At 44.4% G+C, this 26,368-nt stretch overlaps 1 protein-coding gene across 17 annotated transcripts in view; it reads right to left on the reverse strand.

Moving 5' to 3' along the window:
• The window catches only part of ADD1 (adducin 1), a 136,152-nt gene that overhangs the window by 4,494 nt on the left and 105,290 nt on the right, over positions 1–26,368 (reverse strand). For 4 of the 17 annotated variants that reach the window (XM_073342670.1, XM_073342668.1, XM_073342665.1 and 1 more), the window contains 4 exons: positions 25,448–25,540; positions 10,159–10,315; positions 7,474–7,860; positions 6,506–6,601 (listed from right to left, as the gene is read on the reverse strand). In XM_073342670.1, coding sequence (XP_073198771.1) covers positions 6,506–6,601; positions 7,474–7,860; positions 10,159–10,315; positions 25,448–25,540 — 733 coding nt within the window. Of the gene's footprint in view, positions 1–5,699; positions 5,874–6,505; positions 6,602–7,473; positions 7,861–10,158; positions 10,316–25,447; positions 25,541–26,368 lie in introns of those variants that run through there. The other 13 variants (XM_073342681.1, XM_073342679.1, XM_073342669.1 and 10 more) reach the window with 8 other exon arrangements.

Genomic DNA, 26,368 nt, shown 5'->3' on the forward strand with positions numbered 1-26,368 from the left:
TTTAACTGTTTGTCCAAGACAGTTATCCCATCCAGCCTCTGAAATTGTCACTACATCGTTTAGTAAGATGGAATCACTGTACACTGGAATGAAACATGGATCTCTGAATTTAGCTCAAGGATGGGCAAGTTTTTAATCAGAATAGAGAACTCCTCAAATTCTACATCAGATAAAGGAGAACATCACACAACGTGTAAGAGACTTGTTATTTTGCTCAGTGATTTTAGTACATCCATCGGTGAGGTTTTCCAAATTATATCTTCTACCAAAAACAATTTCAGAGACAACAACACGACAATACTTGGAAATTTAAAGATCTATTCTAGAACTAATAGCACAAACACATACTATGTGCAGTAATACCATGAAACCTTCTGTCTGCAGCTTTGGCCTGAATGGAACTCTGGAGGTAAAGTGGGGTTTTTTATACACACAGATGCTAGAGAGTTACCACCATGGAAATACACTTTTCAAAATTATATTCTTTAAGTATGGTTGTAGTCAGAAAATTGACTAAGTAAAAAATAGACAGTTACCTTTTCTGTAACTGGTGTTCTTCGAGATATGTTGCTCATGTCCATTCCATATTAGGTGTGTGCGCTCACCATATGCACCAGTGCAGGAAGTTTTCCCCCCAGCAGAATATGTAGGGAACTCGCTCTGGTGCCTCCTGGAGTTGCACCAGCATGACATAGTATAAGGGGCGCCACCAGCTCCCCCACCCTCAGTTCCTTCTTGCTGGAAACTCCGACAGTGGGGAAGGAGGGTGGGTCATGGAATGGACATGAGCAACACATCTTGAAGAACACCTGTTATGGAAAAGGTAACTGTCTTTTCTTCTTCTAGTGCTTGCTCATGTCCATTTCATATTAGGTGACTCCAAAGCAGTACCCCTGGAGGTGGATAGCAGTTCATGGACATGTAGGTTGCAGCACAGCTCTGCCAAACCCAGCGTTGTCCCTGGCCTGCTGAGTGATGGCGTAATGAGTGGTAAATGTGTGGACAGAGGATCACGTTGCAGCTCTACAGATGTCCTGGATAGGGATGTGCGCCCGGATGGCTGCCGAAGACGCCTGAGCTCTCATTAAGTGGGCTCTGACAATTGGCAGTGGTGGCAGAACCCCTGCCAGATTGTAAGAGGTCCTTATGCATGAGGTGATCCAATTGGAAACCCTCTGCGAGGACACCAGCTGACCCTTCATCCTATCTGCTGTAGCAATGAAGAGTTGAGTGGATTTATGGAAAGGCTTGGTACGTTCTAAGGAAAAAGCCAAGGCCCTCCGGATGTCCAGAACATGAAGATGCCTCCCTTTCACTGGTCTCGTGCAGTTTGGGATGGAACACTCGGAGGAAGATGTCCTGATTCATATGGAAGGTGGAGACACCTTTGGCAGGAAGGCCAGGCTGCAATTGAACCTTATCTTTGTAAAAGACCATGTATGGTGGTTCTGAGGTCAAGGCTTTAATTTCTGAGATCTGTCTTGCTGACGTCACCACCACCAGGAACATGACCTTCCGTGATGGATGGGAAAGGAAGCAGGAGCCCAGCGGCTCAAAGAGCTCGCCAGTGGACTTAGAGAGGACTAAGTTAACATCCCACTGTGGGACTAGTCTCTCCAGCCCTCTCAAGAATCTGACCATCATGTTATGGGAGATCATCATCTGTCCTTGGATCAGGTAACCACCCCGCTACACCCCCCCCTCAAAATCCCCCGCTTGGGGCAAGGGGGCACTCGTGTCTTCAGGCCCCCAGAGCCACCCCTCCAGGGCCACCCTTCCAGGGTCACCCGTCTCACCTCCGAAGCCTCCCAGCCACAGGTCATCTCCCGGGTCTTGGCCTCAGCCTGTCTGCAGGCCTGCTCCGTGGCCTCTAGCCGGACCTGCAGGTCCGGGTACCCCAGGCCCTCTACCTTTAGGGTCTGGGTTCCCACGGCCACCTTCTCTGCCCCCACCTGGGTCCCAGCCTCCTGTGGGGTCCAGTCCATCTGGGTCTCCTGGTGGACAACTGGCCTGGCGACGGTCTGGGTCCTGACTCCTCACGGGGTTCCCCCCGCCCTGGATGCTGCCGCCACTTTTAGCCCATCCAAGCTCGCAGGCATTTCCCTCTGCATTTGCCCACTGCCAAGGGGGCAGTCCTTCTTTAGGTGGCCCCTCTCCCAGCAGCCAAAGCAGGCTCCCCGCCTCCTTGCTGCCCGGGGCATCCTATGGTTCCTTTGGGGTCCCATCCCCTTGCCAGGACCAACATGGACCTCTTGTGTTGGGCCTGGACATATCCTCCACACGTGGCCCAATCGGCCACAGGCCCAACAACTTAGCCGCCGCCTGGGTTTCTTCACCTGGCAAGCCACACACGGGACCTCTTCTCCCTTCTGGGGCTGCGGATCCTTGCCCCCACTCCGATAGGGACAGTCTTGTTTTAAATGCCCCACCCATCCGCAGGCGTAGCAAGTCCTGCGCCCATCCACAGGCTTCCTGGCATTGGCACTCCACTTCCCATCCTGCTGGCAGTTCCTCCAAAACTCCCCGCTACAGGGGGGTAGAAAGGAACTGGAGGGTATAACCCTGTTCCACTGTGCTGAGAACCCAGCGGTCGCAAGTTATAGCGGTCAGAGACTACTGGGAAAGATGGATCCAGGGAATAGTCTGGTAGGTTCCCCTCAGGCGCACCCTCAAAATGACCATTTGGCCCCCTGCTTATTATGGGTCGAGCCCGACAGGGCCAAGAGTGGAGGTGGGTGGCTTGGGCGGCGCTTGTAACTCGTGGCTCGTTTATGGGGCTGATCCCTCCAAGGCTGGCTCCCCTGGCCCTGAGGCTGCTGCAGTTTGAACTGCTTACGTGTTGGGGCTGGGACGTAGAGACCCAGGGTTTTCAGGGTGGTGCAGGAGTCTTTGAGGCCATGCAACTTGTTGTCTGTTTGCTCCGCAAATAGGGCCCCGCTGTTGAAAGGCTGGTCCTCCAATGACTGCTGAGCCTCGATGGACACCCAGAGAGGAGCAACCAGGAGACTCGCCACATGGAGATAGCAGAAGTCATGGTGCGGTCAGTAGCATCTGACGCCGCCTGGAGGGCGCAGTAGTGCCCTCATCGAGGATAGCTTAGAACACCTTCTTGGAAATCTTGGGGAGCAACCCTTCAAACTTGGCCGTGGCTTGCCACATATCGGCCAAGGAGGGCTTGGTGGTTGGCCACTCTCAGCTAAAGGCTGAAGACGAATAAACTTTATGTCCAAAGAGATCCAGCCTCCTCGAGTCTTTATTTTTGGGGGTGGCCCCAGGTTGTCCTTGCCTCTGCTTGTGGTTAACCGCCTCAACCAGAAGGGCTCTTCCAATTCTTCTGCCTGAAGCCCCAGGTTAGAATCGACCCTCTTCAAAAGTTCCTGGTGCACCTTGGCGTCATCCTAAGGAACTGGGTGAGGGGGCCCAGTGATAGCCTCGTCCAGCGACGACAATGCCGGTGCCGCGAGAACCTCCATGTCCATTGGTGGTCCCGCATCTTGCTCCCCTGGGTCCTCCTGGACCTGTGGGGTCTTATCCCCCGAAGTCTCCAGCACCAGGGGGGGACGGGATACTGAGGCCGCTGGCCTCTCCAAGGATCCCAACACCAATCGGGCAGCCTGGGAAGGTTGGGTGAACCCCCAAGGGTTCCATGGATACCATGGTGCCGGCCACTGAGCTTGGGGCCCTGGGACAGGTTTTGGTGCTGATAATGTAGACGGCACCACTGGTACAGGGGCTTGATCCTCGCCTCATGCTACTCGACCGATACTGGGATGTTGAACAGGACCGGGAGCTATTACAGGCCGGTTGCTGGGAAGATTGTCCTGAGTAGGATGACCTCCTCCTTGGAGACAGGCGATGACGGCGCAGTGATCGGCAGTCTCTGGTGTCCGATCGGTCCTGGGCCTTGGAGATGGTTGGGGCTGGTCCCGGAGTTCTTGCTGGAGGGCGCATGCCTCAGAGGGTCTGCGCCAATCAACCGGTGTGGTACATATCGAGTCCCTCAATTGGTGCCCCCGGTGAGGGGACCGAAGAGGGCTCCACTGATCCTGCCTCTCCAGTCCTGAGGCATGATGGCTGTGGGCGGGTGAACGCTGGCAGGACGTCCCTCTCGATGGGGAACAGTGCTGCTGAGGCGGGGACTCACGCACAGGTCCCAACAAGGGTTTTCCTCGAGATCGGGGTACTGTGGGAGCCAATGTAGGTGGCACCAGGAGTGTCAGGATCTTTTGAGTTGCTCGAAGTGCTTTGGGTGGCAATGGCACCTGAAGCTGGCTAGGGCCTGCACTGCTATCCAGGGTTGCAGACAAAGCATGGGATGGGCTGAGCTGAGGCCCAACTTCCCGAATGGGGTGTTGAGCTGCCCGGCACGGGTCATGGCTTGCCCCCAGACCTCTCCTTTCCCTTATGGGAGGTAGGAGATCTTCCCCTCCCGATCTTTCTCGGATTCATGACCGGAGCTGCAGAGGGAGACCAGTGCCGGCTCGTGGACGGCACCGCTGGAGCACTGTGCACGGAGGCTGTGGTGGTCGGTGCGTAGTCAGACTGCTGCTCCGGTGCTAGAGTGAGTGCCGACTCCATTAGGAGCACTTTCTGACGGAAATCGTGCTCCTTCTTCATCCTAGGTTTAAAGGACTTGCAGATACGGCACTTGTCACTTATGTGCCCTTCGCCTAAGCACCTTAGGCAGCTGGTATGTGGATCACTGACAGGCATATGCTGTTTACAGTGACCGCAGGGCTTAAAGTCTGGGGACCAGGGCATGCCCTGTCCCCCGGCTGAGTCCTGTTTGGGAGTAATGAAAAGTTGAGAACTACTTCTAAGGGTAACCAAGAAACTACTAACTATAATACAGTTTTTCAAAGTTCACAAGAACAGAAAACGAAACAACCCCAGCCAAAGCAGCAGATGTTCCAGCACGGTCACTGGTGGCAAGGAGGAACTGATACTGTACCATGCGGGCACCACTCTAGGGGGCGCCAGAGCCAGACCCCTATGGATACTGCTGAGGGAAAAACTTCCAGCACCGGTGCATGTGGCGAGCGCACACACCTAATATGAAACGGACATGAGCAAGCACTCTAAGAAGAACGGCACCTTCGTTCAATGGCTCTCTCTGTCAGTCATAGCTCTCATCGCATTCAGTCACAGCTGCTTAGGTTAGGGAAATACACACACATACATGAAGTTTACTTTTGTTAGCCCTGTAAAGCCAACAAAGCTTGAAGAGGGAGCTCATTCGTAGCTAGCTCATGCAACACAATTTCAAACTAAGTTCCAGTCTTAGAATCTTGGTGGTGTCGGAGCCACACAGAACAGAGCTCAATTTTCATGTTCTAGGAGGAATACGAACCACTGGCTTTTGGACAAACATCTTATTACTCATAAATTGAGGCAGCTGGCTACAGAGTTACTGAAAGACAGACGAACATGGAACCCACAACGACACGTTCACAGTCCCTTTCAACAGTATAGCACACTTTAACATAAAGTTTATGTAACTGACCTAGAATTCCAAGAAAGCAACAATGGAAGGAATTAGTGTCTGTCACTGACTGTAAAAATGTCTTAAAAAAATAAAATAAACAAACCACAAACAGAAAACAAAACTCAGTAAACAACAAAGATGCAAGAGAATGAAGCAAAGCCCAGAGAACTCCAGGAAAGCAGCAGAAACAGGTCAGAGTATGGGATGATACTTACTATGGTAACAGGTACTCTTTAGCATATCCATCTCCTGTTTGTAACGCAGCCACAAGAAGAGAAAAGCACAAGTAGAGAATATATGCATTCATCACAGCCACTGTGTTAAATTAAAAGAATGGTTGGAACCATTCTTATAGAAAACAGAATGAGATGAAATAGTGCGTGGAAGACTTCATAACAGACAAGTGATATATCCCAATGAACAAGGTAAAGGAAACACAAAACAGAAATTAGATTACACCAGTTTAACAGATAGACTGTTACTTTTATCCTTTTTCTCCAAAGGGATAACAGATTTTCTCGGCCCTTTTCTCATTTTTCTGATAATTTTACATCATCACGTTAACAAATCAAACTAAGATCTAAACTGGGAGAGAAACATATTCCCAGGGGTGTAATCCAAATACAATAATGTTTAAGAAATGTGCAACCAGTGAGCAGGATTTAACAAACTATCTATTCATGTTCAGTTCAGTGAAGCTCTGTGCCATCATTAGAAAAAACATTTCACTACAAAACAGCAGCCACATCTTGCTCAGAGTGCTCAAAGGGGTGAGTCAATTCAGAAACTCAAGATGACTAAGCAATTTTGAAATGGTGATAATCTGGCTAATGACAATGCACATTTCTTTATTATTGTGAACATAACCACTATTACATTCAGTTACACAGTTCTACAGATTGTAAAAAAATAAAAACCAAAATAATTCCTCTTTACTTCACTAAATCTTATTTTTTCATGCTTCAGTCAAGACAGGTGCAGCTACAGGAGTCTTCCCCACCCCAGTTCAATGTAACATACCTTCTTCTAGCTTAACTGGTGTGCTGGGAGGAGTACGGGCTGAAGTATGATCAGGAGCACTCTTTTCTTTCTGTTGTCTGGCATCTTCTGAAGGTTCTACAGATGAATCAGTATGGGAATTAAAAACAGCACACAAGATTCTTCTGTAGGGATGCAGGGAAACAGACATCCCGCTACACACATAAAAATCTTTGAATAAATTGTTTTTCTGAATGAAAATTCTGTCTGAATGCCAAATAATTCCAAAAGCAAGCAAAAGTAAGGTGCAGACCAACACTGTTGTGATCTTACCTGTCACAGAAGTTATGTTACCCAACTATTTGAACTCAAAACATTTCTGAGTAAAATGGACTGAAATGATTATACAACAGTTTGCAAACTAGTTTGGGGCCCAGCATTGGAAAACACTGATCTAAAGGGAGGGGAATTTGCTGGGGAAGAGCCAAAGGAAAAAATAACCGTATGGAAGAAGGGCACCAAAACTAAAGTTACACAAAGTTATTTTGCTTGCTTTGAGTTTATTTGCAGAACATTGGTGTAAACAAAATGTACATTACTCGAAGCAAAGAATGAAAAAGTTGCACAGATAATCACAATGTAACATGCAATAAACTGCAATTATTCCAAACTGATTCTGCAGTGGTTTTTGATTTTTTTTCAAATTAAAAAGGATCCCCCCTACTCCCTTCCAGCTTCAACAATATTTGCATACTAAAGGAGCAGATGTTAATGTAAAACAAAAAGCCACCTCAATATTTAGAACAGAGATCTCCTCAGTACCAGAGCACTGTTCTACACAGTTCACCCAGACAAGAGAAAAATCCACCAATTAAATTAAATCAGCCCCCAAGGTAATAAGCCAAGCCAACGAAAGATGTCCAGAGATAGCAGAGACTCTGTAAGTGCAGATTAAGCAAGAGATGGCTTCCCCTAGATTGAAAACTCAGCGGTACCATATTCATTAGTACCTGAGGCCTCAGCCAAAAGGTCAGGACTGGAGCTTAATGCTTTGATGACTGCTGTATGAAATTCCTCGTGTGGAGACTTCTGCTCATCTGGCTCCTCCTGATTAAGATTTGTGATGATTTGCTGCATGGTCTGACAAGAAACTTGTGCAGCAGAGAACTCAGAATTATCTAAAGATTTAGATAGCGTTGATCCTTCATGAGTCTGCAAAATCTTCAGATCAGCTTCTTTCACTGCTCCTTGAAAGGTTTTTGACCTGCTCTGCAACTCCAGAGTTTTTTTTCCAGAAGCACTTTGTTCCCTGTAGCTCTGACTTTTAAATAAAACATTTGGCTTCCCAGCTGGTTTCTGTCTCAATACCACAGTCTCTCCATATTTTGATAGCTTATCTATGTAGGATGTAGCAATGTTACAGAGAAAATAAAGGGGTATGCAATTACATAGACACAGTAACGTAATAGCTCAGTCCCACAAAATGCTTTAAAACCTGTACAGAGAAAGTCACACATGAAAAAGGCAGAATTTGTGACTCTTCATACGTCAAGATATCAGAAGGTACAGCAAAAGCAATGCACACTAATAAGGGACGAATCACCATACAGTTTTTAGAGGAAATGTAATTAGTACATCACCCTGTAAATTATTATTTTTATTACAATAGCGCTTAGTACAGGGCTGGAGCACACATGGAGAAAAATTAGTGGGTGCTCAGCATCCGCCAGCAGCCAAGCTCCCAACTCTCCCTCCCAGCGCCTGTCCCGCACTGGTGGCCCCGCTGATCACTCCTCCCCCTCCCTCCCAGTGCCTTCTGCCCGCTGCGAACAGCTGTTTTGCAGTGTCAGCTCTGGAAGGGGGGGTAAGGGCCGGAAGCTTGAGGGAAGGGATAGAGTGGGGACAGGATCTGGGTGGAGGGAGGAGTTGAGCATCCCCTGGGTAAAAGGGAAGTCAGCGCCTATGCTGCCTAGAAGCTCTAACTGAGACTGGGGTCCCTATGTGCTGTGAAAACACATGCCCTAAAGGATTTATAATCTAAATCAGGGGTGGACAAACTACGGCCCACAGGACCGTCCTACCCAGCCCCTGAGCTCCTGGCCGGGAGGCGAGCCCCCGGCCCCTCCCCGGCAGCCACGCTGCCGTGCAGGCAGCACAGCTTGCACCTGCCCACCTCCCAGGCTTTCAAATAAGCCTGTCCTGCCGCTCTGAGTGGCATGGTAAGAGTAAAGGGATGGGGGGAGGGCAGGAGGTCCTGAGGGGCAGTCAAGGGACAGCGGATGGTTGCATGGGGTGGGGGGGCGCGGTCAGGAGACAGGGAGCAGGGGGGTTGGATATGGGGTGGGATCCCGGGGGGGACAGGGAGCAGGGAGGGGTGTTGGATGGAGGTGGGGTCCTGGGGTGGGGCAGTTAGGGACAGGGGTCCTGGAAGGAGGCAGTCAGGGGACAAGAAGCGGGGGAGGGATGGATGGGTTGGGGGTCCCAGGGGGTTTGTCAGGGGGTGTGGGGTCCCGGGGGCGTTGGATAGGGGCAGGGGGTCCCGAGAGGGGTGGTCAGGGGACGAGGAGCAGGGGGGGTTGGATGGGTTGGTGGTTCTGAGGGGGGAAGTCAGGGGGTGGAAAGTGGGAGGGGGCAGGCTGTTTGGGGAGGCACAGCCTTCCCTACCTGGCCCTCCATACCGTTTCGCAACCCCGATGTGGCCCTCGGGCCAAAAAGTTTACCCACCCCGATCTAAACAGACAAGACAGTCAAAGGTTTAGCGGGGAATCAGAGGCACAGAAAGAGGCCATGACTTGCCCAAGGTCATGCAGCAGAGTCTAAGTCAGGAATAGAACCACATCTCCTTAGTCCCAGTCCAGTGCCCTACCCACTGGACCAGACTCTTGCAAAGACTAGTAAAACTGTGCCAGCAATATTCCAGCGTAAACAATACCATCTGCTTAGTGGATGTATCATAGGTGCTACACTGTAAAACTTAATATGACAATCACATAGAAGAGATTCTTCAAATGCTGGGGTGAATTCTCCTTTATTGCAGCGTGATGCTCTCACTACATTTTCTGATAGGTTGGTGGTTCCTGGGGAGAATTCTGAGATGTGCCCTAATCGTGTCTCTGCTTACCTTGTGATTCCTTTCCAAAGCACCAACTGATAATTTTTTATCTGCATTTTCCCAGCTCAAAATACTTACCAGATCTACAACTTGCAACAGTGAGTAAGCAAATTTCACTGCCTAAAAGCAATGTCAGATTTTTATTCACTGGGCTATCCTACACAGTATTAAAATGAAACAATACTGAACAATCTGTAATATACCAAGTTCAATAAAATATGAAACTTCATGTGACAACAAAAACTGGCCAAATTCTGTGGTTGGCAATTAAGCACAATTCCCTTTTGACTCCAGTGAAGTTTTGTTTGATTAAGAACCAAGATTTTGACCTAATATTGCTTAGCATTTCAATGGCGGTTTTTATCTCCAAATTGCTTTGCAAATATTTTCCTCAATTTACAGTTGTAAAAATTGAAACAAGAGGTTAAGTAACTGGCCCATGGCCACAGAAGGAATCATTGTCAGAGCTAGGATTAAGAACGCACAAGATCCTGGTTCCCAGTCCTATGCTCATATCAGCTTGGTCATAGCCTTGATGTATATGACAGCAATGTATGTGGTTACAGATTAAAACCAAACCAACCTTCAGAACCTTTCTGCTTCCTTTCCACTTCTTTGCGATACTCTTCCAGTTCTCGATCAGTGAGTTTATTGAACGGGTTTGGTCCTGCTGTGCTTACTATAACTCGTGGCTGATATTCCTTCTCAATGATTGCCTTCGATGCAGTCACCAGTTCTCCCTGGCAAAACAAACAATTAAGATGTGTGTGCCACTAAACAATAATTCACAGAATTCTGACAATGGCTGAGGCTACAAGCAGCCAAAACAAAACAGAAGTTTGATTAAAAATTAATCTGGAAAAATTCTTTTATTTTCTTAGGTTAAATAAGCAACAGTCCCAATTTTGGAATCTTTAAAAACTTTAATTTACAGGATATTTTATATTAAAGAAAAAATAGCCCTCATGAGCAAATGGCTATATAGACATCACTGTTTTTACAAGGGCGCATCCACTATCAAGCACCATATCAAATAGCAGCAGCCAAACAGGCTTTATTGGAATACATTTGCTCTCAAGAAAGTAGCAAGTTTCCTTATTTCCATAGGGAAAATCGAATATTGTGGCCTGATTCTGTAAGTGCTCTGCGTGCAGAACTGCAGTAGAAATCCCTGGTATTATTACACAGAACACTCCCAGGATCAGGTTCAATATTTATAAACACTCAATGCTCAGGGGGAAAAGCGATTTCCAGCAGTTATATAATATCTAACAGATGCTAAATGGTTTATTATACATATTATATGTACATGAGATTAAGTGTTCATCTGTTTACTATATTAAAATGCTTAATAATACAGCTTAAAAAAGACTTTACCATGTCTTTTCAGACAGTGTCTTTCATACAAACTGGATTCAAAATGTTATATGTAGTTAAGTATTATAATTAGCACGGCTAATATTCTGTGTCCAAAGGACAAGAACAGAACTTGCTGATGAACAGGGAAGAGGCTCTCTCTCTCTCCACTAATGGCAGATTTTCTTATCACCTTCTGGGGATTGAAGCTAATGGCTTCATATTGCCTTTGAGATGGAAGATGCTTCCCTGGGTTGTCTGTTATGGATCAGATCTTTCAGGTCATTTGTCTGTTTAAGAGTTTCTCTGTTAATTGGTCTGACGTACAGCATTAGTTTAAAAGTTACTCTGATGCCCGATCTGAACCACTTATCAGCACAGATATCTACAAATTATTCTCTGATCCTCAAGATGATTTTAGTTAAGGGTTTGTGATGCATTAACTGCCTTTGCCGTAAGTGCTTCCGTATGATTAGGGATCTGTGTCTGTCATGGAGATTGTGGAAGTCACGGATTCTGTGACTTTCCATGACCTTTGCAGGGGCCAGTGTGGCTGACCCCAGGGCCGCTCAATCAGCTGGCTCTGGGGCCAGCTGCTCAGGTGGCTCCTGGGACAGCCACACCAGCCGCTGCTGGAGTGGCCCTGGGGACAGCCACACCAGCCGCTGCTCTGGCAGTCCCAGCAGCAGTCTCCAGGTGGATGGCCGGAGGAGCCCCAGGCCGCGGTCCCTGGCCAGCCGGAGCAGCCGTGGTCCGCAGCCCCTAGCAGCTGGTGCTGCTTGCCGTAGATGCCACCCTCCCCAGCAGTGGCCCCCTTAACCCTTCCCAAGATTTAATCACAGGTATTTTTAGTAAAAGTCATGGACAGGTCACAGGCAATAAACAAAAATTCACGGCTTGTGACCTGTCCATGACTTATACTACCTGTGAATAAATCGAGAAGCCTTACGTATGATCAGAGATTCCTCACAAGAGTACACATGTGATCCAGAAAGCATTGAAGTGGTACATTACAGCTGCATTCCATGTGAAAAGGTCATCAGATTCTGCAAGATATTAAGTATAGTGTATGAGTGGCTGTAAATGTTGGATTGTTTCTCTAACTTTTTTTCACGTTGAATTGTTATTTGTATTAATAATCAAAAGCCTAAATATAAGTCAAGTGTAGAGAATGGAAATGATTAGTAGAACCAGAGAGAGAAATTAAGAGCTACAGGCAAAAAGGGTTTTTCCTGCAAATTTAAAAAAAACTGGCATAGATGAGACGGAAATATTGTTCTGGACAGAAGGAGCTGATGAGGAGAAGACTTCAGCCAGACTGCATTAAGGGACAGAAAGGAAGCTCTCGGTAGAGGATGAGCCACCGGAGACAGAGAAGCACAGTTATACAGGTGTCAAACAACGTCAGAAAAGTTCCAGACACCTGCATAGGGGACACAGAGTAGCTAAACGTCTCAGTCTTCATCCAGCTCAAGCAGCCAACATTAGCAGCAAGGTGGTGCCCAGGCTACATACAGGAAAGTTGTCTCTGTTTTCCTGAACTAAAACTAAACTCAACTTGTTTCAAAATGTTATCCCATTTGAATTAATGTAAGTTTGCCACAAAAATACAGCTTCATCTCCAAAGAGTAGCAACAGGAAGGAAGATTATATCTGGCACTTAAAGTGAAAAGCCCTCAAAACCATTTGAACAGGCTCTTTCCCTTGTGTAAGTGTAGATTCGTAGTGATTGAAATCAAAGATATTAATGAAAGTACTCTCCTCAGGAACTTAATACAAACTGAAAAAATCTAGTGTTTAGAGATGAATTCATATCAAGTGTCCTCTTTCCTAGTCATCCAGTTATCCAATGCTCAGTAGAATCTGATTTTCCTAACTCAATTTAGTAGTTAAACTGTATGGTGGCCCAATGTAATGTCTCATACTTTGTATGCACTCACCTCTGAAAAGCCTGGAGAAGCATACATAGCCCTCTCATTCTGGCCCAAATGAAATACTTACTATGAAAAAAAATACCCACTGAAATCCTTCACAAACTGCCTTAGCAGATTTTGGCAAGCAAGTCCTCCTGTAGACAATTAAGTCTAAAAAACACCCTGGAAATATTTTAATAGAAATATATTCTTGGCCCTTCCCCCTCCAAATGGAGAAAGTAGCAAAGTCCCTTAAAAAGGAAAGACTAGCATCACAAAATTCAATTTGTATCTTTACATTAGAGAAAAAATGTCCACATGAAAAATAAAACCAAGTGAAATTAATGTTGTCATTGCTGATCAGGGACTATATTAATTTTCTAGCACAGTATGTAGAAAAGTTGCTTCTGAGTTTTAATTGACAATCTGAGTACTTTTCCCTTAAAATTTAAAAAAAAACGCAGATTTTAAAGCTTTCTAATTATTTCTTTGTAATCTAACACTAGAGATATTTGCATGAAAACAGGATATCAGTTTTTAAAAACTAATGAGCTCTGGTTGCTTGGTCCCCCATCTGAATCCATAAACTTCTATTTACAAGCATCACAACTGATTTCTTTGGAAGTGACTTTGATAGAGGATTATAACCTTTGGTGGGGAACAAACAACAGGAGATGAACTTTCAAAGAAGCTAAGACGCTGTCTTATTGTCACCAGTAAAATAAGAATAACCCTTTTCCCAGTTGCAGAATAAATACATAGCATAATTATATCTAAAAAGGATGTTTTTAAAGTTTTCCACAAGATGTTAGCTGCTTTATCATCAGATGGCCTCAAATTTGATGTAGTTTGACAACTAAAGGCTACAAAAGAACACCACAAAAAGCAATTTAATAGCATTTCATAAGAGCCATGAAATCATTTTTTTAAAACAGAGATTTGTGAGCTCCCAAGTCTTAGAACTTCACTAAAAAAGATGGGCAGGGGCAAAAACAATCAAAGCCCAAAACTACTTTGGAGTCTTCTTACAAAAAGGTTACAAACTAAACATGTAGTGAATAACTGAAGCATTAGCTATACACTGTATAGGCTTGCAAAGTAGGAAATCATGCCAGGCAAAGCTTGTGGTTTTTTATAGGATTACAAAATTAGCAGACAAAGGGAATGCAATAGATGTAATGCACATTGATTTCACTGAAGAGTATGATTATGTGTCTCTAACCCTTACTTGTAATTCACAATGATTTGATATGAGCACTGTCACATGAATTGAAAGTTGACTAAAATATTGTAAGCAAATGGTAGCAAAAAACAGCAAGACATTCAGTTTGGAGCGGGATGAGTAATGGATCAGTATTTTGTTTTGTCTTATTTTGGAGGACATCTTTATTGTTTACCGGGAAAAGAGGGTAAAACAAGCACATCAAGTTCATGACTCATATCATCTAGCAAGTAAAACAGTGAGGCCAGGGAAATAACACAAAGGGACTTGGAAATTTGGGCAGGAAATGGAGAGAGATGTGTCATCTTAAAAAAACGCAAGTTAATATTTCTGTGGGAAAATAATCTGATATTCAGTCTGAAGGGAAACACCTTGACTTCAATGGAGCTACAATAATTTACATCCACTGAAGATCTGTCCCCTGGAGAGAAGTAATACTGAAAGAGACCGCAGGCTATAGCGGAAAACAAAAGAAATATGATATGAGGTTTTGGGCTGCATAAGCAAAGGCATTATGTCACAGATTAGAAAGGTGATAGTCATGCTCCGCTGAAACCACACCTGGAATACTGCAACCAATCTGGACAATACCAGAGAGATGTAAAACTGGAGACAATTCAGAGAGGAGCAATGTAAGTAATTAGGGGGTTGAAAGGATTGACTTCCTGTGTAAGGAAAGAGAAAAGTAAAAGGGTTGGATAAATAATTTAGGGGACTGGGAATGTGAATCATCTAAAGGATTTAAAATCAAAGAAAAGAGAAGAATTGCTTCTCTTGTAGCAGAAGGGGATACATAACTAGCAGTGATGGGGTAAAGTTAAGGAACGGAAATTTTATTAGGCTGATCAAGAAATATTCCAACGGATTAGGCCGTAGAACAGTCTCCCAGTGGAAGGAGAGGAAACCTCATGATAGACATTAACATTATAGACTTCACTAAAAATAAACAACATGGACTCGTGGGGAGGAGAGCAGCAGGATTCATGAAGGACTTGATGAGCTTTTACATCTTCAAACTTCCATGATCTGATATCATGGACCTCACGAAATGCTTATTCCTTGAGGCAGATATAGACTGGGTGCATTGCAGAGGGAGCTCTTGCCACTTGGAGGTTTGTGTGTGATTTCACTCCCTGTTTACCTGACAGGAAAGATGTTCTTCGTAAGAGTCTATAGGAAGGGACTGAAGATCCCCATGTAAGAGGCCTGATGCTCTGTCCCATCAAGAACTAAAGCTCTTCATTGGAGTTGGAAGAGAAATTAAAAACAGAAATTTCACAAAGGCTTAAATCTCCACCAGAGTCTCCTGCGGCCTTAAAAACCTGGATGATCCCAGCATGAAATGCACCACAATTAAAGAACGGCCACTGGAAGTAGGACAGTACTGCTGACTCGATCAGGAGTTATTTTGCTTTCCTTCTCCAAAAAAGAACAGTGTAAAGTGTGTCCATTTAGACACATGTGATTTAATTACTATGGGTATTATGAAACAAAAAATGTAAGTTTTTGGTAAATAATTAGACTAGGTGGAGACCTGCATTATCAGGACCAAAGATATGGTTGCAATGAAAAGGCAGGAATTTATAAAAATCTTCATGAGGTCTCCAAAACATGCAAGTATGAAACTATCTTGAATTCAGAGTAGGAAGCAGACTTTCCTAACTGATAATAGTAGCCATATTAGAAACCGCAAATGAGTTGAAATTACTGAAGATATGCTACTAATTGCTTCATTCTGGACACACTTTAATAAACAGCACATTCAAGAGGAAGGGTCCACCACCCTATTTCTTCACTACGTTTTTGATGTTTCAGAAGGAAGTCAGGGTTCTTTCACTAAACCACGTATGTGATCCCCAATTTAAAAAAAAAAATCTTACTTTTGTTTTCTATAACATAGTTTTAAAAAAAGAGTAGACGGCACAAAATATTTTTGAGATTATGCATCAACTCGGAATCCAGTAATTTATTGTGTTTTCATCTAGACTGAGCGAGGACCTTAAGGAAGAGATCTCTCGATATGATGATATAGAAGAAACTGATTGTCTTCACTTCAAAGGAGGTGCTGTTGTCATCATGAATAGGTCGGAATATGAACAAGAGGCTGCTCGGCAGCTCTCCAACACCACTTTCTACAAACCATTACCCTCTGATCCCACTGAGAATTACCAAAAGAAACTACAGCATTTGCTCAAGAAACTCCCTGAAAAAGCACAAGATCAAATCCGCACAGACACACCCCTGGAACCCCAACCTGGGATATTCTATCTACTACCCAAGAGCCATAAACCTGGAAATCCTGGGCGCCCCATCATCTCAGGCATTGGCACCCTGACAGCAGGATTGTCTGGCTATGTAGACTCCCTCCTCAGGCCCTACACTACCAGCACTCCCAGCTACCTTCGAGACACCACTGACTTCCTGAGGAAACTACAATCCATCGGTGATCTTCCTGATAACACCATCCTGGCCGTTATGGATGCAGAAGCCCTCTACACCAACATTCCACACAAAGATGGACTACAAGCCGTCAAAAACACTATCCCCGATAATGTCACGGCTAACGTGGTGGCTGAACTTTGTGACTTTGTCCTTACCCATAACTATTTTACACTTGGGGACAATGTATACCTTCAAATCAGCGGCACTGCTATGGGTACCCGCATGGCCCCACAGTATGCCAACATTCTTATGGCTGACTTAGAACAACGCTTCCTCAGCTCTTGTCCCCTAACGCCTCTACTCTACTCGCGCTATATTGATGACATCTTCATCATCTGGACCCATGGAAAAGAAGCCCTTGAGGAATTCCACCATGATTTCAACAATTTTCATCCCACCATCAACCTCAGCCTGGTCCAGTCCACACAAGAGATCCACTTCCTGGACACTACAGTGCAAATAAACGATGGTCACATAAACACCACCCTATACTGGAAACCTACTGACCGCTATTCCTACCTACATGCCTCCAGCTTTCACCCTGACCACACCACACGATCCATTGTCTACAGCCAAGCTCTGCGATACAACCGCATTTGCTCCAACCCCTCAGACCGAGACCAACACCTACAAGATCTCTATCAAGCATTCTTAGAACTACAGTACCCACCTGCGGAAGTGAAGAAACAGATTGATAGAGCCAGAAGAGTTCCCAGAAGTCACCTACTACAGGACAGGCCTAACAAAGAAAATAACAGAACGCCACTAGCCGTCACCTTCAGCCCCCAACTAAAACCCCTCCAACGCATTATTAAAGATTTACAACCTATCCTGAAGGATGACCCAACACTCTCACAAATCTTGGGAGACAGGCCAGTCCTTGCCTACAGACAGCCCCCCAACCTGAAGCAAATACTCACCAGGAACCACACACCACACAACAGACCCACTAACCCAGGAACCTATCCTTGCAACAAAGCCCGTTGCCAACTGTGCCCACATATCTATTCAGGGGACACCATCACAGGGCCTAATAACATCAGCCACACTATCAGAGGCTCGTTCACCTGCACATCCACCAATGTGATATATGCCATCATGTGCCAGCAATGCCCCTCTGCCATGTACATTGGTCAAACTGGACAGTCTCTACGTAAAAGAACAAATCAGATGTCAAGAATTATAACATTCATAAACCAGTTGGAGAACACTTCAATCTCTCTGGTCACGCGATTACAGACATGAAAGTTGCTATATTACAACAAAAACACTTCAAATCCAGACTCCAGAGAGAAACTGTTGAATTGGAATTCATTTGCAAATTGGATACAATTAACTTAGGCTTGAATAGAGATTGGGAGTGGCTAAGTCATTATGCAAGGTAACCTATTTCCCCTTGTTTTTTCCTACCCCGCCCCCCCGACGTTCTTGTTAAACCCTGGATTTGTGCTGGAAATGGCCCACCTTGATTATCATACACATTGAAAGGAGAGTGGTCACTTTAGATAAGCTATTACCAGCAGGAGAGTGGGTTTGTGTGTGTGGGGGGGGGAGGGTGAGAAAACCTGGATTTGTGCTGGAAATGGCCCAACTTGATTATCATACACATTGTAAGAAGAGTGATCACTTTAGATAAGCTATTACCAGCAGGAGAGTGGGGTGGGAGGAGGTATTTTTTCATGCTTTGCGTGTATATAAAAAGATCTTCTACACTTTCCACAGTATGCATCCGATGAAGTGAGCTGTAGCTCACGAAAGCTTATGCTCAAATAAATTGGTTAGTCTCTAAGGTGCCACAAGTACTCCTTTTCTTTTTGCGAATACAGACTAACACGGCTGTTACTCTGAAACCTTCACTTGGACCATTATCTGATTTTAATATTATTTAATATTATTTTTAGCTATAATAGACTATAATAGCTATAGTAGGCTATAATAGAGTATTTGAGGGTTGTCTGACTCTACGTGTGACTGACTTGTGCATTAGGACTGCTTTCTTTACTATATTAACAACAAAACAGCAATGGGAGAGACTGGTAACCGTTAATGCAATTTCTTTCCACCCTTGAGAAGTCTGAGGGGTAAGTTTCTCCCACACAGAGGATGAACAAGAGAAATGTCCAACTCTGGATAATGCTATAATTCTTCCATAGGTCAGAAGTGACTGTCTGTACAAAGTGCAAGCTGGTCTCCATATTGGAAGAGAAGGTTCAAGGTCTGGACAACAGGTATCGACCCTGCATTGCACAAGAGAAACTGAAGATTTCCTGGACAGACGTCAGGATATGCTTCTACAGGCACAATGTTCTGAAGATTCAGAGCAGGCTGCGCAGCAGGGACAGGAGGATGGTGAAGCAATTTGGCAGCATGTGACCTCCAGAAGAAAAAAGGGGAGCGTCCATGTACCAGCAACGCAGATAGAGATAACAGTTTTCATGTTCTCTCCACAGGTACTAATGCGGAAAGTGGACTAGAGGATACATCTGAGGGAAGGGAACAGAAGGAGACTCCACCGATTGGAAGGCATGAGATGCACTGTCCTAGGGTTGGGGGTTCCATGACCACTGCTCCCAAGAGAAGGAGGCGGTGGTCGTGGTCTCTCTCCTCAGGGGGACTGAGTCATCTATCTGCCGCCCTAACCGGGAAAACCGAGAAGTCTACTGCTTGCCAGGAGCTAGGATTCACGATGTGTCGGAGAGATTGCCGAGACTCATCAAGCCCTCGGATCGCTACCCCTTCCTGCTTCTCCACGTGGGCACCAATGATACTGCCAAGAATGACCCTGAGCGGATCACTGAGGACTACGTGGCTCTGGGAAGAAGGATAAAGGAGTTTGAGGCGCAAGTGGTCTTCTCGTCCATCCTCCCCGTAGAAGGAAAAGGCCTGGGTAGAGACCGTTGAATTGTGGAAGTCAATGAATGGCTATGCAGGTGGTGTCGGAGAGAAGGCTTTGGATTCTTTGACCATGGGATGGTGTTCCAAGAAGGAGGAGTGCTAGGCAGAGACGGGCTCCACCTAACGAAGAGAGGGAAGAGCATCTTCGCGAGTAGGCTAGCTAACCTAGTGAGGAGGGCTTTAAACTAGGTTCACCGGGGGAAGGAGAGCAAAGCCCTGAGGTAAATGGGGAAGTGGGATACCGGGAGGAAGCACGAGCAGGAGCGCGCGAGAGGGCAGGGGTCCTGCCTCATACTGAGAAAGAGGGACTATCAGCGAGTTATCTCAAGTGCCTATACACAAATGCAAGAAGCCTGGGAAACAAGTAAGGAGAACTGGAAGTCCTAGCACAGTCAAGGAATTATGATGTGATTGGAATAACAGAGACTTGGTGGGATAACTCACATGACTGGAGTACTGCCATGGATGGATATAAACTGTTCAGGAAGGACAGGCAGGGCAGAAAAGGTGGGGGAGTTGCATTGTATGTAAGAGAGCAGTATGACTGCTCAGAGCTCTGGTATGAAACTGCAGAAAAACCTGAGTGTCTCTGGATTAAGTTTAGAAGTGTGAGCAACGAGGGTGATGTTGTGGTGGGAGTCTGCTATAGACCACCGGACCAGGGGGATGAGGTGGACGAGGCTTTCTTCTGCCAACTCACGGAAGTTACTAGATCGCAGGCCCTGGTTCTCATGGGAGACTTCAATCACCCTGATATCTGCTGGGAGAGCAATACAGCGGTGCACAGACGATCCAGGAAGTTTTTGGAAAGTGTAGGGGACAATTTCCTGGTGCAACTGCTGGAGGAACCAACTAGGGGCAGACCTCTTCTTGACCTGCTGCTCACAAATCAGGAAGAATTAGTAGGGGAAGCTAAAGTGGATGGGAACCTGGGAGGCAGTGACCATGAGATGGTCAAGTTCAGGATCCTGACACAGGTAAGAAAGGAGAGCAGCAGAATATGGACCCTGGACTTCAGAAAAGCAAACTTTGACTCCCTCAGGGAACTGATGGGCAGGATCCCCTGGGAGAATAACATGAGGGGGAAAGGAGTCCAGGAGAGCTGGCTGTATTTTAAAGGATCCTTATTGAGGTTACAGGGACAAACCATCCCGATGTGTAGAAAGAATAGTAAATATGGCAGGCGACCAGCTTGGCTTAACAGTGAAATCCTTGCTGATCTTGAACACAAAAAAGAAGCTTACAAGAAGTGGAAGATTGGACAAATGACCAGGGAACAGTATAAAAATATTGCTCGGGGATGCAGGAGTGAAATTACGAAGGCCAAATCACACCTGGAGTTGCAGCTAGCAAGAGATATTAAGAGTAACAAGAAGGTATGTTAGCAACAAGAAGAAAGTCAAGGAAAATGTGGGCCCCTTACTGAATGAGGGAGGCAACCTAGTGACAGAGGATGTAGAAAAAGCTAATGTACTCAATGCTTTTTTTGCCTCTGTCTTCACGAACAAAGTCAGCTCCCAGACTACTGCACTGGGCAGCGCAGCATGGGGAGGAGGTGACCAGCCCTCTGTGGAGAAAGAAGTGGTTCGGGACTATTTAGAAAAGCTGGACGACCACAAGTCCATGGGGCCGAATGCGCTGCATCCAAGAGTGCTAAAGCAGTTGGTGGATGTGACTGCAGAGCCATTGGCCATTATCTTTGAAAACTCATGGCGATCAGGGGAAGTCCCAGACGACTGGAAAAAGGCTAATGTCGTGCCCATCTTTAAAAAAGGGAAGAAGGAGGATCCTGGGAACTACAGGCCAGTCAGCCTCACCTCAGTCCCTGGAAAAATCATGGAGCAGGTCCTCAAGGAATCAATTCTGAAGCACTTAGAGGAGAGGAAAGTGATCAGGAACAGTCAGCATGGATTCACCAAGGCCTGACTAATCTAATTGCCTTCTATGTCGAGATAACTGGCTCGGTGGATGAGGGGAAAGCGGTGGACGTGTTTTTCCTTGACTTTAGCAAAGCTTTAGACACGGTCTCCCACAGTATTCTTGCCAGCAAGTTAAAGAAGTATGGGCTGGATGAATGGACTATAAGGTGGACAGAAAGCTGGCTAGATTGTCGGGCTCAACAGGTAGTGATCAATGGCTCCATGTCTAGTTGGCAGCCGGTATCAAGTGGAGTGCCCCAAGGGTCGGTCCTGGGGCTGGTTTTGTTCAATATCTTCATAAATGATCTGGAGGATGGTGTGGATTGCACCCTCAGCAAGTTTGCAGATGACACTAAACTGGGAGGAGAGGTAGATACGCTGGAGGGTAGGGATAGGATACATAGGGCTCTAGACAAATTAGAGGATTGGGCCAAAAGAAATCTGATGAGGTTCAACAAGGACAAGTGCAGAGTCCTGCACTTAGGACGGAAGAATCCAATGCACCGCTACAGACTAGGGACCGAATGGCTAGGCAGCAGTTCTGCAGAAAAGAACCTAGGGGTTACAGTGGACGAGAAGCTGGATAGGAGTCAACAGTGTGCCCTTGTTGCCAAGAAGGCCAATGGCATTTTGGGATGTATAAGTAGGGGCACTGCCAGCAGACTGAGGGACGTGATCGTTCCCCTCTATTCGACATTGGTGAGGTCTCATCTGGAGTACTGTGTTCAGTTTTGGGCCCCACACTACAAGAAGGATGTGGAAAAATTGGAAAGAGTCCAGCGGAGGGCAACAAAAATGATTAGGGGACTGGAACACATGACTTATGAGGAAGGGCTGAGGGAACTGGGATTGTTTAGTCTGTGGAAAAGAAGAATGAGGGAGGATTTGGTAGGTGCTTTCAACTACCTGAAAGGGGGTTCCAAAGAGGATGGATCTAGACTGTTCTCAGTGGTAGCAGATGACAGAACGAGGAGTAATGGTCTCAAGTTGCAGTGGGGGAGGTTTAGGTTGGATATTAGGAAAAACTTTTTCCACTAGGAGGGTGGTGAAACACTGGAATGCGTTACCTAGGGAAGTGGTAGAATCTCCTTCCTTAGAGGTTTTTAAGGTCAGGCTTGACAAAGCCCTGGCTGGGATGATTTAGTTGGGGATTGGTCCTGCTTTGAGCAGGGGGGTTGGACTAGATGACCTCCTGAGGTCCCTTCCAACCCTGATATTCTATGATTCTATACATTTCCTGTATAGAAATTCTGGTCAAAATGAACTCACTTTGTAAGCTTTCTACTGTATTTTGCTTTCATAAATGTAAATTGAGAACACATCTTAATCTTAGGGGTAAACATGAACAGTACTGGCACCTAATATGAGCATCTGTCTTCCCTTTATGAAGCGCATGAAATACGATAGATAACTGATAGCTTGAAAGCTTGTCTCTCTCACCAACAGAAGTTGGCCCAATAAAAGATATTACCTTACCCACTTTGTCTTGCTAACAGATAACTGACTCATTTAAAAGTTTAGGAAGATAATAATACACATTAACATGTTGTGCTTATATTGTGCTTTTTATCCAAAAGAACCAGGTCTCAAGGTGTTTAACAGCCAGAGGTCACCACTGAAATGCAGCCATTTATAGGGCAGAACATAGAATTTACTCAGCAAAAGCAAAGCTATGGAGCAGTTTTTAGGAAGAGACATGAATAGCTACTCCATTTCAAGAATAGGGAAATGGCCCATATCTTGTTAATTTTATTACATCACAGAATGTCAATGAAAAAAACCCACCCAAATTCCCTATTTGGTTAGGATTGCAGCAGAAACTTAGTTAATATGGTTCACGTCATTACAATTATGTGATGCATGAGGACCTTGTGATGGAACATGGCCAGAATTTCTCAGAGCATCAAAGCATTTGATGAGGCAAAATAGATAATTTATCGATGCAGCTCTAGGCAAGACTGGACTCAAATCACAGAATCATAGAATATCAGGGTTGGAAGGGACCTCAGGAGATCATCTAAGTCCAACCCCCTGCTCAAAGCAGGCACAATCCCCAATTTTTTTTGCCCAAGATCTCAAATGGCCCCTTCAAGGATTGAACTCACAACCCAGGGTTCAGCAGGCCAATGCTCAAACCACTGAGCTATCCTACATATTTTGTATGTAACACTGGAATTTTCTCTCTTAAATGAATGTGTTACTAATTGATGTATATCCCAATGTTAATTTATTTATTTATTTTAAATCCTATTCAGATAGCAATTTCTTGCTATTACTATATTTGAGTGCAAATTTCTAAGAAATTGAAAACAGAAGAATCTCTAGTGCTCCAATATAGAGGAGTTTCTATAGAATCCTAACAATGGAATTGATTTTAAAAAGTCTGATTGGTTGTGCATTATATTTCCCATAGGTTTTTTTGCTTTGAAAAAATCTTAAATGGAAAGGAAAATATATAATTTGTGTTTGGATTTTCAGCACAATCTACCTGTATCACTTGCTTACCCATCCCATCAATGCCATTTTTCACAATACAGTCATTCCTCACTCTTCAAAATATTCCTGTCCCAAATTCCCAATTCACATTTTATACAAAGATAATGAGGTAGGTGGTTACTACTCTGTGTCAAGATAGCTAATTTGACATCATTTCACTGTTAACCTAGGATTTTAATGACACCAATAAGAGGGGAAAAAACACTTCATTTGGATGGTTTTCTCTGACATTATATACTGTTAAAAACATATTACATACTTTTGCCCATACTTCTGGCCTCTGCTACCTTTAAATTCCTTGTAAAATATGTGTGAATACTTTCATTACAAGCATACTGCAATTATTCAAACACTTTATAAGAATTGAAATGAAATCTTGCATTTCACTGGTAAAAATTATTACTGTATATTGTGATGACACATTATTTAAAACCACCAATCCCCCTGCTGAAATTATGATAACTGAGCAAAGAAAATAGAAAAGTGAAGGACAGACACTTCTTTTGAAGTGTGTGCTTTTGGGTTTATATATTCTAGCCTTAAATCTGAAAAGAATAATTCATTACCCTTCCCTTTAGAATATGGATACCTTTTGAAAAGAACATGAGTCTTGGCCTGAAAACCAGCGTTTACCACGCTCACAATATTATGGTGTATGATATATCTACAATTCAGATTGGCTGATCACAGATGGCATGCTAAAAAAAGTCACAGGACTTGCAACAACTGTACATTTCAAATTGTTCTCAATTCTTGACAGGATAAAGATGGTGATGGAGAAAGGAGATTTGAGGCACAATTTATTTATCTTCCAGTTGATTTGAGAATTTGATGGAGGAGGTGAGGGACAGAGAAGAAAGGGAGTCATACATATCTACCTGCTGAAGTTCCATATTGAACTCCCACCAAAGAACTCCATCAAAGGGCAGACTGAAGAATTTCCATTGTGCAAATTACTCCAATTTTAATTAGCCTTCCAAGCAAACCCAAAACACATTTTAGATTTATCTTGTGCCTTAATTATACTGCATAAAATGCCATAGATATTGCTTATTCATAACCATTTGAGAATTAGTATATTTAGGACTCAGCCCTGTGGAGTGCTGAGCAGCTCCTGCATCTCAACTCTTATTTCAGGAATACAGAAGGAGGCATCTGGCATCCTTGCATCTTAGGAGCCTTAAAATTAGAAGATGGTGTTTTTTTTTTGTTTTTTTTTAAACAGCTTGGTAAACCTTAGACCTGTGGTTATCTTTGGAATTACACTGAAGCAATTGGGCTGAGAATAGGCTAGCTCAAAATGGATCTCAAATTAGGATTATTTAACACCGATGACATGCACAAACCAAACACCACATGCAGAACTCCTGATGAGCCCCTTAACTTCACACACATTTTCATATTATTCACCAGTTTGAATATATAAAAAGATGTTGAGTTTCTTTAAGAGGTACTTTAGAAGGGTAATTTAACAGCTTGTAGAATGGCACATACATAATTTGTACATCCATCTAGTCTTTCCATTAAAGCCAACTCTTTAGCTATTACAGGTAATAGGGCAGAGTAGGGAGAGGTAGAAGTGAAGGGTGAACAACAGTATTTAGAGCAGTATGACAGGGCAGTAAGTACCTTTCTAACAGAGAGAGATTTAGCGGGACTAAAGGCCTGCTCTGTGAGATCGAGCCCTTCAATAGTTTCCGTACAGTCTGACAGGGGAGCATCCTGCAACAGTAAATTGAGTAAACAGAGCAAACCAAGCCCAGGCTTTAACACATCAACCATGAGCATTATGTGACACTAGTTATAAACATGCAGAGAAACAGTAAGTGGTAGATAAAGTAGCAATGATAATGAATTGACATGCACACAAATATCACACCCAGACTGAAAAATGCTATGTTCATGATATGACTAGTCAAACTTCATAAAGTGCATCAGAAAATACTTATCTACTGCCAATTATATCACTCACATTTACCGAGATGTAAGTTTTTAAGTTACTAGTGTGTGCACTTGGCTGAGCAACTGTATAGACAGCACTTAAAACTCTTATTTTGAACAATAATTCAAAGGAAGTCTATTTTCTTAGTGCACCAAATACAGTATTTTTAGCTTAATGATTTTATTGTTGATGCACAAAACCAATAGTTTCCTTTTATTTTTTAATTGATCTCCAAATAAATGACTGTCAAGTTATCAGAATATATTCAATACACACTATTACACAACATTGACTCTGTTTCCAATATCTTATATTTTAAAAGTACAATAACTTGAAAAATATCCAAGTTGTCACAAAGCCTGACTAGTTTTGAGCAGGATTCTAACCCATATAAATAGCCTTTTCAAATTTTCATGCACTACATTCAGAAATAAATCAAGGAGCATCTCTCACAGACATGCTTCAGCTGCACTACTAAAGCCTCTTACATTTCTGACCCTGAGCACTCTCACAAAGACAATGGTGTGTTATCTCTAACACTTACCTTATAAATAGTTACTCTCTGCCAATTAAAGAATAATGTTATAGTGACATATTAGGTGAAAGTA

Source organism: Lepidochelys kempii, chromosome 4 (genome assembly GCF_965140265.1).
Source record: "Lepidochelys kempii isolate rLepKem1 chromosome 4, rLepKem1.hap2, whole genome shotgun sequence".
NCBI lineage: Eukaryota > Metazoa > Chordata > Testudines > Cheloniidae > Lepidochelys > Lepidochelys kempii.